At 43.6% G+C, this 16,144-nt stretch overlaps 1 protein-coding gene across 2 annotated transcripts in view; it reads right to left on the bottom strand.

Moving 5' to 3' along the window:
• Positions 1-16,144, bottom strand: part of CSMD2 (CUB and Sushi multiple domains 2) — a 584,478-nt gene that overhangs the window by 105,157 nt on the left and 463,177 nt on the right. For both annotated transcript variants that reach the window (XM_036065279.2, XM_036065276.2), the window contains 4 exons: positions 4,422-4,517; positions 2,820-3,023; positions 2,340-2,464; positions 1,295-1,391 (listed from right to left, as the gene is read on the bottom strand). In XM_036065279.2, the coding sequence (XP_035921172.2) occupies positions 1,295-1,391; positions 2,340-2,464; positions 2,820-3,023; positions 4,422-4,517 (522 nt within the window). The remainder of the gene's footprint in view (positions 1-1,294; positions 1,392-2,339; positions 2,465-2,819; positions 3,024-4,421; positions 4,518-16,144) is intronic.

Genomic DNA, 16,144 nt, shown 5'->3' with positions numbered 1-16,144 from the left:
CCCCCAGCCCCCGAGCTCCTTCCCATTTCTCTTGCTTTCGCTACCTGCTGATATTCTTCTCCTAAGACCCTCAAATGTCCCCAGTTATCATACTTGTTACATGACAAATTAGCACCCCCCTACCCCCCACAGAGTGCTGGGTCTTCTTCAGTGGCTGAGAGACAGGAGTCCTCAAACTTTCTGCAAAATGAGCAGTGGCAGAGCCATATGCCAGAAGGAGGGAGAGTTCCACAGGCAGCCCAAGAGTTTGGTCCCCTTCCCAGCCATCTTCAAAAAACTCTCACAGGTGTAATTCTCTGGGCAATCCAGGCAGTGTAGACTGTATATATGGTGCACATGACTCCTTTTTATATCTTGGCAACATGGAATTCTGGAGCCTGAAGGACCCAGATGATTGCCCTGGCCATTGGGCAAAAGCAACACCACACTCAGTGAAAAGTCTGCCATTGGAATGGAAAACAGTGTAGCCACTTTGGAAAACAGTTTGTCAGTTCCTCAAAAAATTTAAATATAGAGTTATCATATGACCCAGAAATTCCGCTGCGAGGTATATACCCAAGAGAATTGAAATCACATCCCACAGAAATTTCTCTATGAATGTTTATAGTAGCATTATTCATAATGAACCAACAAGTGGAAACAACCAAATGTCCATCAACTGACGGATGGGTAAGTGAAATCTGGTCTATCCACATGGCGAAGTGCTGGTGCATGTTACAACATGGTGAGCCTTGAAAAATGATGCTGAGTGAAAGAAGCCAGACCCAGTAGGCCACATATTGTAGGATTATATTTATATGAAGTTTCCAGAACAAGCAAATCTATAAAGATGGCAAGCAGGGTGCCAAGTTGTGGTTGCCAAGGGATGGGGGAGGGGAAGCAATGGGGAGTGCATACAAATGAGTACCTGGTTTCTTTTTGGGGTAATGCAAATGTTCTGGGATTGGATAGCAGTGATAGTTTTAGAATCTTGTGAATATACTAAAAGTCACTGAATTGTACACTCTTTTTTCACTGTAGCATTATTATTATTGTTTTATTATTGAGCTATAATTGACATATAACATTATATTAGTTTTGGATGTGTGACATAATGATTCAATATTTGTATATATTGCAACATGATCACCAAAATGAGTCTAGTTAACGTCTGTAAATTATACACTTTAGAATGGTGGATTTTACAGCATGTGAACTACGTCAGTAATAATAATGATGGTGATGATGATGATGATAATGATGATGAAGTCTACCACTGTCCTCCGAGTTGAGGTCCCTGGAAGCCCCACCTCACCTGAGAAGCTCCCCAGCATGGTTACGGTGTTGTCCGCACCATCAAACACCTCCAGAGAGTCCCAGTTCTGCTCTGTGACAAAACTGATGACTTGAATCTGGGAAGGCAGAGGAATTGAACTGTTGGTTAGGCAGCCTGTGTCCGTCTGTCTGTCCCTCCCTCCCCTCTTCTCCATTCATGTAGTTAATTCCAGTACTGAGCACCCACTCTGGGGCTGACATTGTGCTAGGTCCTTCCAATAAAAGTGAGATGCTCTCTCTACCCATCCCCCTCCCCCAGGACCTCACTTGCCCAGTGGGGGAAACAGATGTAAAACGAAGGGTTGTAAGACAGTGGGGTACTTTGTCAGGCAGAGAATGGGGAAAGGGAATTTCAGGAAGTGGGACTACTTCAGTCTGAATGGCCCTGTCCTCATCTCTCACACGTTCCTTGGGTTCCCCACTTCCCTGTATGGATGACATCAGACATCATGCAGTGATGGTCCAGGAACCCACTCCTGGCCAGACCTGCCCACCTTGAGTCCCTGCTGGCTGCCTCTCTGGTGGCCTTGCTGCCATAACCAGTTCTGAGGCCTTCTCCACTTGACTCTTACCACTGGGGACCAGTTTAGCCCCCATTCTGCTCCTATAGCTTGGGCTCCAGGTGTGACACCAAGGTGTGTGCCTGGGGCTTCTCCATGCCTCATCTGTTTTCTCCTTCCCCTCTCCTGCAATGTCCCCTCTTCCATCCCCCATCATCTTGATAAAAGAACCCTTCAAACCATCAGAAAAACATCTTCTATGAATCTTCCCCAATCTCTGTATTTCTTTCAGTCCAGGCCCATTTCCTCTTCCGGCCTTCCCCAATGGCCCAAACTGGTGCCACCCCTTCTCTTTCCTGAGGTACCCGGCTCTCTCTCTCCAGACCCCCTGAAGCTTCTGGGCCTCGAGCTGGTGTGTTTTTCTGCTTGTGGACCTCACCCCCACATCTGGCCCGAGGGGCAGGGGCAGGGCTGAAATGTCTCCTCCAGGCCACCTGCTGGACTGAGGCCTCCCCTAGCCCCTACCTGGATACCAGCGCCTTCAGGGACCATGATCTTCCACACACAGTTGAGGCTGTTGAGGTAGGGCTCTGGGAAGCCAGGGGACAAGATGGTGCCCCTGCGCTCCGTGAGGTTGCCTCCACATGGCACTGGGAAGGAGGCAGTTCTGGTCAGAGGTTTCTCCTGCTTGTCTTTGGGTCCCCTATGGGAGCCTCCCCAAACACTCCTCTCAGGGCCCCCCAGCCTCCCTTGCTGGCTGTTGGCTTCTCCCATAGGCCCCCATCCCTGCTCCTTCCATGGCTCCTATCCCTATAACCCTCCTTCCCATGCACCCCTCCCCCAGCAACCCCAGCTCCTCCTCCTTGCTGTCTTCACACCCAACCCACGGGACTAGTGATTTGGCCTGAATGGGACACCCTACTTAAGTTATGCTGGTGAGCAAGGGCTGCTGCTGGGTCTCGCTGGCCACCCCCTCCCCAGAGTCCTGGTCGTCCAGGTACTCACCCACACAGGTGGGCGCTGATACATTCCACTGGGCCAAGGCCCCGGGAACAGGGAGACACTCGATTTCTGGGGACCCCTGCAGGGCATAGCCGGAGTTGCAATCGAAGTGGACGATGGCCCCCACCGAGAAGTCACTGCCCAGCCTCTTGCCATAGCGGGGTTCCGGCACAGAGCTGCACTGCGTGGCGCTGGTTCGGGGTACCGCTGCAGGGGACAAGGGCACTGAGGGGTAGGCCTCACCCTTCTGGAAACTGGCCCAGGGATGGACACACAATGGTACTAGAGCTGAGCCTGTCTGGATGGGACCCTGAGAGGCTCTGGGCGCTTTCTCTCAGGGCAGGGGTAGGGGTTTTCCAGAACAAGGCCCATTTTACTGAAATACAGTTGCAGCACAGCTTCTGGAAACCTTGGGAGGCAGACTTTAGGCTCAGTTGCTTTCAGTGGCTTCTCCATGATGCCCTTCAACTATCAGGGTCCCACATCCCCTTAGAATGGCCCTTCTTCCTCCCTTCGCCCTGCCTTTGGCCTCTTTCCCCAGGTGCCTTAAGACTCTGCCCAGGGTTGGGGCGCCTGGGTGGCTCAGTCGTTAAGCATCTGCCTTCGGCTCAGGTCATGATCCCAGGGTCCTGGGATCGAGCCCTGCATCAGGCTCCCTGCTCAGCGGGAAGCCTGCTTCTCCCTCTCCCACTCCCCCTGCTTGTGTTCCTTCTCTTGCTTTGTCTCTCTCTGTCAAATAAATAAATAAAATCTTAAAAAAAAAAAAAAAGACTCTCCAGGGCTCTACTCTCATGACCTGAATCTGAACCTCCCCTCCCCCTGCCCAATTGGCACATAGTATGCTTTAACCCAGGCCCCAGATATGGCGTGCCCTTGTGGCCGGGGAATTCAGCTCCTCCTGGGCAGTGGGATGAATGGGACATGTCTAGAACTGGCCCTAAAAAAGTGGGCATGCTTCTGGACAAGGAGAGGTTGGGGCCTGCAGGTGAAAGCCAGGGCACTCCAAGATTTTGCCTTTCAAGGCCAGTGAGGAAGGGAACAGACATTGATCACCTACTTGGTGCCAATTACTCTGTGAACTCTCTTAACTCCATCAGTGAGGTAATATGCTTACTCCCATCTCATAGGTGAGCAAACTGGGGCTCTGAGGGGTGGAGCAGCTGGTGCCCAGTTAAAGTGGCAGAGCTGGGATTCAAAGCCATGTCCACCTTAATTCCAAGTCTGTGTTTTTCCCACACCTTTACTGTGCTTTGCAGAGAAAACCAAACTCCATGGGACAGAGCCTAGGTATGAGGTCTGGGCTGGTTGTCCCAATGCCATCGGGACTGTGCCAGCCAATGGGGGAGGGGGAGGGCAGAAGTCAGCCTCCCGTGTCTGCTTTCTTCCCTCATTTGACATGGAGTTTGGCTCAAGAATTGTCTGTTGGGCAAATGGATGTCTAAATTCAACTGAATTTCAAGGAACTGCACTACAAATCAGTAACTGCCCTCCAGCACCCTAAGACTGAGGCCCAGACTAGGGGTCAAAAGTCCCTGTTCCTTTGGTCAGGAAGTCACTACAGAGCTGAGATTACTCTCACACCTCTCACACCCACTTCCTGCATACCTTGGTAGACAAAGTGGAAACCTCTGGCTGGTGCTTGGCCTTTGGCACTGAACTTAATGAGAACTTGATTGGAGGTGGCCAGGGGCAGCGATTCTCCTGCCGAGGTAAGGGGAGAGGAGGAGAGGAAGACAGTGAGTCCAGCAGTAGGCCCAGCAGAGAAGATCCTGGCCAGGAAGGAGGGGCTGCCCATACCCCCCACAGCAGTTCCTTCCATATCCCAGGTCTTCCTGAAATACAACCTCCCATTTTTACTGCACTTTATAGTTTAAGGTTTGCAGAAGGCTTTAGCATCCATGGTCTTACCTTGACCCATGTTCATTGCGAGGTTGGCATGACAAGAGTTCAGTGCCCCATTTAATAGATCAAGAAAGAGAGGATCAGAAAGATTAAATGACCTTCTGAGAAAGGAGAAAGCATCTAGACATATGTTGACTCACAAGGATGGGGAGAATGGCCGTTACCAACCTGACTGGTGGTTTACTTGGAAAATGGACATTAAAAAGAAAAATGGCACCAGCTTCTGGGAAGGAGGGTGATGTGAATATCTGAGAGTAACTGGCCCTTCCCAGATGCTGTAAAATGATAGATAACCACAGTAATTGTGTAATTTATTGCTCACACTAGAACACTTGTGAGAGCCAAAGGGCGTGTTATTAATAATTATGTTGGGACAACCAAGTGAAAGCTGGGATTGTCACAAGCAAAGCAAGATGTATTGCCACCCAACTGATAACACACAAATTGGGGGAAACCTGTATGGGCATAGGATGCCTTTTTTAAAAAAATTTTTTATTGTTATGTTAATCACCATGCATTACATCATTAGTTTTTGATGTAGTGTTCCATGATTCATTGTTTGTGCGTAACACCCAGTGCTCCATGCAGAATGTGCCCTCATCAATACCCATCACCAGGCTAACCCATCCTCCCACCCCCTCCCCTCTAGAACCCTCAGTTTGTTTTTCAAACCCTCAGTTTCGTCTCTCATGGCTCGTCTCCCCCTCTGATTTCCCCCCCTTCATTCTTCCCCTCCTGCTATCTTCTTCTTTTTTTTTTTTCTTAACATATATTGCATTATTTGTTTCAGAGGTGCAGATCTGTGATTCAACAGTCTTGCACAATTCACAGCGCTCACCATAGCACATACCCTCCCCAGTGTCTATCACCCAGCCACCCCATCCCTCCCACTCCACCCCCCACTCCAGCAACCCTCAGTTTGTTTCCTGAGATTAAGAATTCCTCATATCAGTGAGGTTATATGATACATGTCTTTCTCTGATTGACTTTATTTCACTCAGCATAACACCCTCCAGTTCCATCCACGTCATTGCAAATGGCAAGATCTCATTCCTTTTGATGGCTGCATAATATTCCATCGTATATATATACCAAATCTTCTTTAGCCATTCATCTATCAATGGACATCTTGGCTCTTTCCACAGTTTGGCTATTTTGGACATTGCTGCTATAAACATCAGGGTGCACGTACCCCTTTGGATCCCTACATTTGTATCTTTGGGGTAAATACCCAGTAGTGCAATTGCTGGGTTGTATGGTAGCTCTATCTTCAACTTTTTGAGGAACCTCCATACTCTTTTCCAGAGTGGTTGCACCAGCTTGCATTCCCACCAACAGTGTAGGAAGGTTCCCCTTTCTCTGCATCCCTGCCAACATCTGTCGTTTCCTGACTTGTTAATTTTAGCCATTCTGACTGGTGTGAGGTGGTATCTCATTGAGGTTTTGATTTGGATTTCCCTGATGCCGAGCGATGTTGAGCACTTTTTCATGTGTCTGTTGGCCATTTGGATGTCTTCTTTGGAAAAATGTCTGTTCATGTCTTCTGCCCATTTCTTGATTGGATTCTTTGTTCTTTGGGTGTTGAGTTTGATAAGTTCTTTATGGATTTTGGATTCTAGCCCTTTATCTGATATGTCATTTGCAAATATCTTCTCCCATTCTGTCAGTTGTCTTTTGGTTTTGTTGACTGTTTCTTTTGCTGTGCAAAAGCTTTTTATCTTGATGAAGTCCCAATAGTTCATTTTTGCCCTTGCTTCCCTTGCCTTTGGCGATGTTTCTAGGGAGAAGTTGCTGCGGCTGAGGTCAAAGAGGTTGCTGCCTGTGTTCTCCTTTAGGATTTTGATGGACTCCTGTCTCACATTTGGGTCTTTCAACCATTTTGAGTCTATTTTTGTGTGTGGTGTAAGAAAATGGTCCAGTTTCATTCTTCTGCATGTGACTGTCCAATTTTCCCAACACCATTTATTGAAGAGACTGTCTTTTTTCCATTGGACATTCTTTCCTGCTTTGTCAAAGATTAGTTGACCATAGAGTTGAGGGTCCATTTCTGGGCTCTCTATTCTGTTCCATTGATCTATGTGTCTGTTTTTGTGCCAGTACCATACTGTCTTGATGATGACAGCTTTGTAATAGAGCTGGAAGTCCGGAATTGTGATGCCGCCAGCTTTGCTTTTCTTTTTCAACATTCCTCTGGCTATTCGGGGTCTTTTCTGTTTCCATACAAATTTTAGGATTATTTGTTCCATTTCTTTGAAAAAAGTAGATGGTATTTTGATGGGGATTGCATTGAATGTGTAGATTGCTCTAGGTAGCATTGACATCTTCACAATATTTGTTCTTCCAATCCATGAGCATGGAACGTTTTTCCATTTCTTTGTGTCTTCCTCAATTTCTTTCATGAGTATTTTATAGTTTTCTGAGTACAGATCCTTTGCCTCTTTGGTTAGATTTATTCCTAGGTATCTTATGGTTTTGGGTGTAATTGTAAATGGGATCGACTCCTTAATTTCTCTTTCTTCTGTCTTGTTGCTGGTGTATAGGAATGCCACTGATTTCTGTGCATTGATTTTATATCCTGCCACTTTACTGATTTCCTGTATGAGTTCTAGCAGTTTTCGGGTGGAGTCTTTTGGGTTTTCCACATAAAGTATCATATCATCTGCAAAGAGTGAGAGTTTGACTTCTTTGTCGATTTGGATGCCTTTTATTTCTTTTTGTTGTCTGATTGCTGTGGCTAGGACTTCTAATACTATGTTGAATAGCAGTGGTGATAGTGGACATCCCTGCCGCGTTCCTGACCTTAGGGGGAAAGCTCTCAGTTTTTCCCCATTGAGAATGATATTCGCTGTAGGATTTTCCATAGATGGCTTTTATGATATTGAGGTATGTACCCTCTATGCCTACACTCTGAAGAGTTTTGATCAAGAAAGGATGCTGTACTTTGTCAAATGCTTTTTCTGCATCTATTGAGAGGATCATATGATTCTTGTTCTTTCTTTTATTAATGTATTGTATCACATTGACTGATTTGTGGATGTTGAACCAACCTTACAGCCCAGGTATAAATCCCACTTGGTCGTGGTGAATAATCCTTTTAATGTACTGTTGGATCCTATTGGCTAGTATTTTGGTGAGAATTTTTGCATCCATGTTCATCAGGGATATTGGTCTGTAATTCTCCTTTTTGATGGGGTCTTTGGTTTTGGGATCAAGGTAATGGTAGCCTCATAAAACGAGTTTGGAAGTTTTCCTTCCATTTCTATTTTTTGGAACAGTTTCAGAAGAATAGGTATTAATTCTTCTTTAAATGTTTGGTAGAATTTTCCTGGGAAGCCATCTGGCCCTGGGCTTTTGTTTGTTGGGAGATTTTTGATGACTGCTTCAATTTCCTTAGTGGTTATAGGTCTGTTCAGGTTTTCTATTTCTTCCTGGTTCAGTTTTGGTAGTTGATAATGCATCCATTTTCTTCCAGGTTTTCTAATTTGCTGGCATATAGTTGCTCAGAATATGTTCTTATAATTGTTTGTATTTCTTTGGTGTTGGTTGTGATCTCTCCTCTTTCATTCATGATTTTGTTGATTTGGGTCTTTTCTCTTTTCTTTTTGATAAGTCTGGCCAGGGGTTTATCAATCTTGTTAATTCTTTCAAAGAACCAGCTCCTAGTTTTGTTGATCTGTTCTACTGTTCTTTTGGTTTCTATTTCATTGATTTCTGCTCTGATCTTTATTATTTCTCTTCTCCTGCTGGGTTTAGGCTTTATTTACTGTTCTTTCTCCAGCTCCTTTAGGTGTAGGGTTAGGTTGTGTACTTGAGACCTTTCTTGTTTCTTGAGAAAGGCTTGTATTGCTATATACTTTCCTCTTAGGACTGCCTTTGCTGCATCCCCAAAATTTTGAACAGCTGTGTTTTCATTTTCATTGGTTTCCATGAATTTTTTTAATTCTTCTTTAATTTCCTGGTTGACCCATTCATTCTTTAGTAGGATGCTCTTTAGCCTCCATGTTTTTGAGTTCTTTCCGACTTTCCTCTTGTGATTGAGTTCTAATTTCAAAGCATTGTGGTCTGAAAATAGGCAGGGAATGATCCCAATCTTTTGTACTGGTTGAGACCTGATTTATGACCTAGGATGTGATCGATTCTGGAGAATGTTCCATGGGCACTAGAGAAGAATGTGTATTCCGTTGCTTTGGGATGGAATGTTCTGAATATGTCTGTGAAGTCCATTTGGTCCAGTGTGTCATTTAAAGTCTTTATTTCCTTGTTGATCTTTTGCTTAGATGATCTGTCCATTTCAGTGAGGGGGGTGTTAAAGTCCCCCACTATTATTGTATTGTTGTCAATGTGTTGTTTCTTTGCTTTTGTTATTAATTGCCTTATATAATTGGTTGCTCCCATGTTAGGGGCATAGATATTTACAATTGTTAGATCTTCTTGTTGGATAGACCCTTTAAGTAGGATATAGTGTCCTTCCTCATCTCTTATTACAGTCTTTGGTTTAAAATCTAATTTGTCTGATATAAGGATTGCCACCCCAGCTTTCTTTTGGTGTCCATTAGCATGGTAAATGGTTTTCCACCCCCTCACTTTCAATGTGGGGGTGTCTTTGGGTCTCAAATGAGTCTCTTGCAGACAGCATATCGATGGGTCTTGTTTTTTAATCCAATCTGATACCCTGTGTCTTTTGATTGGGGCATTTAGCCCATTTACATTCAGGGTAACTATTGAAAGATATGAATTTAGTGCCATTGTATTGCCTGTAAGATGACTGTTACTGTATATTGTCTGTGTTCCTTTCTGGTCTGTGTTGCTTTTAGGCTCTCTCTTTGCTTAGAGGACCCCTTTCAATATTTCTTGCAGGGCTGGTTCGTGTTTGCAAATTCCTTTAGTTTTTGTTTGTCCTGGAAGCTTTTTATCTCTCCTTCTATTTTCAATGACAGCCTAGCCGGATATAGTATTCTTGGCTGCATATTTTTCTCATTTAGTGCTCTAAATATATCATGCCAGTCCTTTCTGGCCTGCCAGGTGTCTGTGGATAGGTCTGTTGCCAATCTAATGTTTCTACCATTGTAGGTTACATATCTCTTCTCCCGAGCTGCTTTCAGGATTTTCTCTTTGTCTCTGAGACTTGTAAGTTTTACTATTAGATGTCGGGGTGTTGATCTATTTTTATTGATTTTGAGAGGGGTTCTCTGTGCTTCCTGGATTTTGATGCCTGTTTCCTTCCCCAAATTAGGGAAGTTCTCCGGTATAATTTGCTCCAATATACCTTCTGCCCCCCTCTCTCTTTCTTCTTCTTCTGGGATCCCAATTATTCTAATGTTGTTTCGTCTTATGGTATCGCTTATCTCTCGAATTCTGCCCTCGTGATCCAGTAGTTGTTTATCTCTCTTTTTCTCAGCTTCTTTATTTTCCATCATTTGGTCTTCTATACCACGATTCTCTCTTCCGCCTCATTTATCCTAGCAGTTAGAGCCTCCATTTTTTATTGCACCTCATTAATAGCCTTTTTGATTTCAACTTGGTTAGATTTTAGTTCTTTTATTTCTCCAGAAAGGGTTTCTCTAATAACTTCCATGCTTTTTTCAAGCCCAGCTAGTATCTTTAAAGTGATGATTCTGAACTCTAGATCTGACATCGTACTAATGTCCGAATTGAGTAGGTCCCTGGCAGTCGGTACTACCTCTTGTTGTTTTTGTTGAGGTGATTTTTTCCGTCTTGTCATTTTGTCCAGAGGAGAATAGATTAATGAGAGAACAAAATGCTAACAGGGTAACAATGTCCCCAGAAAATATACTCTAAACAAATCAGAAAAGACCTGAAGCCTGGGGAAAAGAAAGGGAAAGAAAGAAAAAAGCAAAAGAAAAAGATAAAAACAAACAAAAACAGAACTAAAACCAGAATATGATCAAATATGATCAGGCTGGTGCATAGATCAGTGCCACACACTAGATTTTGGGTGTATTTTGGTCTGTTAGAAAAAAGTGTCTCCCAAAATTTTAAAGAAAGAAAAATTTATATATGTACAAAAATAAGGGCTGATATGATGAAGGGATGGAATATGACTGTAAAGATGAAAATTATAAAAAATTTTATAAAAGCAATTGATAAGAAGTTGTTTGAAAAAAGAAAGAAGAGGATAAAAAATAAAGAAAAAAAAAGGGAGAGAACGTGATCAGGCAGGAGAGTAGAACAAAACCATACACTAGAGATTTAGGGTATATTTTGATCTGTTAGAAGAAACTATCTCAAAATTTTAAAGAGAGAACAACTCATATATATATGCCAAAAATAAGGGTAACTACTATGAAGGGAAAGAATATGACTCTAAAAATGAAAAATAAAAATGTTTTTTAAAAAAGGGATTGATAAGATGTTGGTTGAAAAAGGGAAAAAGAAAAATTAAAAAAAAAAGACAGTTAAAAAAATTAACTTTGAAAGACTAAAGAATCATGGCAAAAAAGCCATGGATTCTACGTGCATTATTCCCCTAGTGCTGGATTCTGCCGTTCTCATTGATCAGTAAACTTGGTCTTGGCTGGCTGTTCTTGCTGATCTTCTTGGGGAGGGGCCTGTTGCCATGGTTCCCAAATGTCTTTGCGGGAGGCGGAATTGCCCCGCCCTTGCCCGGTCTGGACTAAGTAATCTGCTCGGGTTTGCTCTCGGGAGCTTTTGTTCCCTGCAAGCTTTCCGTACAGCTTTGGAGGAGGAGAGTGAAAATGGCGGCCTCCCAATCTCCGCCCCAGAGGAGCCGAGAACTCAGGGCCCCACTCCTCAGTGCGCCCCCAGAGAAAAGCAGTCAGTCACTCCCATCTCCCCGGTCTCCGGCCGCACTCCGTGCTCACCCGGCCTGTGACTGAGCGTTTCTATCTCTGGCACACGACCCCGTGTGGAGTCTCCAAACCCAGCAGATCCCTGCAGTTCGCTCCCGCGCCGCTCCTCCCGGGGGAAGAAGGGGAGTCTCCCCGGATCTGCCGCTTGTTGGGTCCCTGCTGGAGGAGCAGTGGCCCGACTGTGCCTCGGATCACGGTTTATGGCAACCCCGAGCTGAGAGCCCGCGCCTGGGCTCTGTCTCTGCAGCCGGCTTCCCCGCTCCGATACCTGGGAGCTCTGCCGCACTCAGGCACCCCCGGTCTTTCTGTGACCCCGAGGGTCCTGAGACCACACTGTCCCACGAGGGTTCCACCCCCCGCTTAGCCACTGGAGCGACGTCCCTCAGCGGAACCGACTTCTACAAGTTCCGATTTTGTGCTCCGTGGCTCTATCACTTGCCAGAAGCGGCTGACGGAGGCCCCCACCCCCACCATCTATCCTCCCGAATATTGCCTCGGATTCACTTCTCCGCACGTCCTACCTTCCAGAAAGTGGTCGCTTTTCTGTTCAGAGAGTTGTTGCTATTCTTTTCTTTGATCTCCTGTTGAGTTTGTAGGTATTCAGAATGGTTTGATCCCTATCCAGCTGAATTCCCGAGACCAGACGAAATCCAGGTCTCCTACTCCTCCGCCACCTTGCTCTGCCCCCTCGGGCATAGGATGCCTTTATATCAGAAGATAAAGTTCCATCTTCTCCTTGATGTGGTACAAATGTACTAGAGTATAGACAACACCAACTGGACTGATAGCTGTGAAGTGCAGTCCTGTTTATCGTCACTCTCTTGAGACAGCTGAGGGAATATGGCTCGGCAGGCAGTGGCATGGCTGCTCTGCATGCTGCCCCTCCACAGCCTTAGGGATCCCTGAGATAGCCACTGTCCACACTTCACCCCCCCTCCCCCGCCACCATCAGAAGGGAAGTCGGGGTTGCAGACAGCCAGGCTAAGTCTCCACTGCAGTGAAGGCTAGAGTTGGGACCAGCCAAGGAGCCACTGCGAAGCACATCTGGGGTCCACCAGTGCTTCCAGAAAGCCCATGTAATGCTACTGGCCATAGAGAGTAGAGAGTTTTATATAGCACACTATTTACATGTGACCCAGATGGCTGAGCCAGGCTAGGAGTCATTGCCCCAGATAATTTCTGGCTGCCAAAGCAAAAAGAAAACTCATGAAGCAAAAGGCTCTCTTTTTAACAGATGTGAGCAGAATAAAACTGTACTTTTCCATCCTCCCATCCTCTGGCCTGATATGTGGATTAGGACCCCTGTGATCTCTCACAAACCCATTTCAACTTCCAACCCTGGATGTACACAAACCTCCCTCTCCATGGACAAGCACATAGTAAAATCCCTGGACAAAAGACAAGCTCCCAAAGTTTTAAGGGTAAAGACCACTCAGAAATCAAAGCAAACATTTTTATGTGAACTACAAAAAAGAACAGGGAAAGATCTCAGAAGATTTTCAATTGTGGTTGTCACAAGATTAGATCTAGTATTGCATCTATAAAGTCAGAGAGGGCAGGCGTGCCAAAGAAAGTTCTGAGATCAATAAAGCCTTCAAAACTGAGAAGCACTAGTACATGGTGGCTGGATTCTGTAGAAATTGAACAGAGAAGTGGAGATTAAATTTGGGACATTCTTCCAGAATCCACAGGAAAAGGATAAAGAGATGAAAATAATGAGAGACACCACAAGCGACATGGAAGACAGATCAAAGGAACTCCAATATGCACACATCAAGAATTCTAGAGAGAGAGAGAAGACAGGAGAAATTGAAGGAGAAGAAATAGTTTACAAAAGAAGATAACTTTCCTAAGCTTAAGAAAGACTTGAGGCTCAGACTAAAATTGTTCTCAAAGTGCCAGATGTAATTAACAAAAAGAGATTTCCACTGCAACATATCCTAGTGGACTTTTAAATTTTAAATATAAAACACAAACATATGAAAGGCATCCAGAGAGAAAAGAAGGGGTTACCTACAAGGATAAAGAATCAGGTTGGAGTCCACTTGGCTTTGATATTAACGGTTGGAATGAAGTAGAACAGCAGCTGCAGTTTTGAAAGAAGTTTGTGACCCGTAATTTGATTTACAATCAAGTTGTCATTTATATGATACGTCAAAGGAAAGACGTACTCATACTTGCAAGGTGACAGAAAGTACTGCAGTGATGAGCCTGCTAAAAAAAAATGATTGGAAGTAGGGAAATCAGAAACTCTCAGGGATAAAGACAACCAGGAAAATAATAGTTAAACCCAAATAATTATTGTCAACGAGATAGCAAAACTAAATGCAAATGTAAACACTTGTTCTTGGGGAAGAAGTCCATAATTTACAAATAATTAATAATAACAGTCATATGAAAGTCTAAATATATATAAGAAAAACCTTGGAAGTTAGAGATGGGTCAGATATGAATGGAAAAGCAAGAAAGCAAAAGCAAAACAAAAGAAACAAAAACCCACAAAGAACAAAACCAGATGACAGTTATCAGACCAAATGTAAAATAAGTAAGTAAACATCCTCTTAAAAGAAAAAGACTCTCAGAGAAAACGAGGAAAGATCTATCAGGTGAACACAGATACAAAAATGGTTGGAAACACGAGAAGACAACAAAATATCACAGTTGTAGTGGGATCTTTAAATCCGCAACATTCTCAATCAGTGACGTATCAAATAGAAAAACAAAATGAAGATTGTTGAGTAGTGGTCCTCAAGCTTCTTTTTCCCCTCTCAGCACACCTCAGGGACAGGGGCACACCCATCACCTCATCAGTGTTTCTCCAAATGAGGAATAAGGGAGGATTTGAGAATATTGATATTTATACCTATTGGTTCGATCTATCTATCTATCTATCTATCTATCTATCTATCTATCTATCTATCATCTATCTATCTATCTATCTATCTATCATCTATCTATCTATCTATCTATCTCTCTATCATCTATCTATCTATCTATCTATCTATCTCTCTATCATCTATCTATCATCTATCTATCTATCTATCATCTATCTATCTATCTATCTCTCTATCATCTATCTATCTATCTATCTATCTCTCTATCATCTATCTATCTATCTATCTCTCTATCATCTATCTATCTATCTATCTATCTCTCTATCATCTATCTATCTATCTATCTATCTATCTATCTATCTATCATCTATCTATCTACCTACCTATCCATCCATCCATCCATCTATACCTATTTCTTTCTATCCATTGGTCCTTTACATCTATATCTGTACCTGTATCTATATCCACATTTACATATACAGGTTCTAAATGTATCTCTCTCTCTGCCTACATCTATAGTTCTATATCTATAGCTAAACTTATACCTCTATCTATCTTGAAAATCAAGAGATTTTGAAAAAGCATCCTACCCCAAGAGATCCTGAATTACACTCCTGGCTGGGTGTGCGTTTGTGGGGTGTTGATATCAAAAACTCATTTCATTGAGAACTACTGACAGAATGGAATTGAATAATAAAATTGAGTAAGATTGGTCTAATGGCTATTACAAAGCTAATTTAATCCTAACAACAGCTCTAGGAGGCAAAGGTTTTCCTCTCTGCATTTTACGCTGAGGGAACTGCAGCTCAGAGGGGTCAAGCTCCAGCCCCCACAGGCACCTAGCTGGCAGGGGGGAGGGCTGAGATTAAGGGCCAGGCAGTGAGTGCTGGGCCTGAGCTCCCCATCTCTCTGTGGCCTCTCAATCCTGCAGAGCACACACTCTCTTCTGAGATACTTAAGGAATTAAAAAAAAAAAATGTCTTCGGCTACTGAGCAGACCTCATTTCATCCCCAGAGCGGAAATGGTACAGGCTATATTCTCTCACCATGTGGCAATAAAATGAGAAATTAACACAAATGTTTAAATGTAACAAGAACAAAATCCAAGTTCCTGGAGGAAAAGAAGAGGCAGCCTTAAAGGACTCAGGCAAAAAGAGGAAAACATGATGACAGATTATCTAGAAAGTAACAAGGAGGACAATAGTACACATCAATGCTCATAGCATGAAGCCCAAAGTATGCTTAGAGGGGAGTGTACTACTATCCCACATGCTCTTCATTACACAGGGAAAATAATGAACAAAGCTCTTAGTTCAAGGAGTTAGCACAAGAAGAACAGCATAAACTGAAGAAAAACAGGAGAAGAGACATTATGAAATAAACCCAGAAGTTAATTAATTAAAAAATAACAAAGTCCACAGAAGAATTGAGAAGTAGAAGCAGTAAGAAATGCAACAAAACAACACCAAACCTCTGGTCCTGATGGGAAAAGAGGGGCACTAGGAATACAGCCCTCGGCGTGCAAAGGCAGGGGCTATAACTGCTAACACAGAGGAGATTCAACAGCATTAGAGTAGATGATATAACCTATGCTGCTGAATTTAAAATAATTACAAAATGGGCTTTTTACTAAAATATAAAGTATCCACATTGATATTGAGGTAAGATGCTCGAATAGACCAATAACCATGGAAGAAAATAAAAGAAAAAACACTAAAAAGGAAGAGATAAAATAATGAGACATATTTATTTGCAGAAGATA

This window comes from Halichoerus grypus, chromosome 5, assembly GCF_964656455.1.
Source record: "Halichoerus grypus chromosome 5, mHalGry1.hap1.1, whole genome shotgun sequence".
Classification (NCBI taxonomy): Eukaryota; Metazoa; Chordata; class Mammalia; order Carnivora; family Phocidae; genus Halichoerus; species Halichoerus grypus.
Note: the sequence above shows the minus strand (reverse complement) of the source record. Positions and strands in the feature narration are given on the sequence as shown.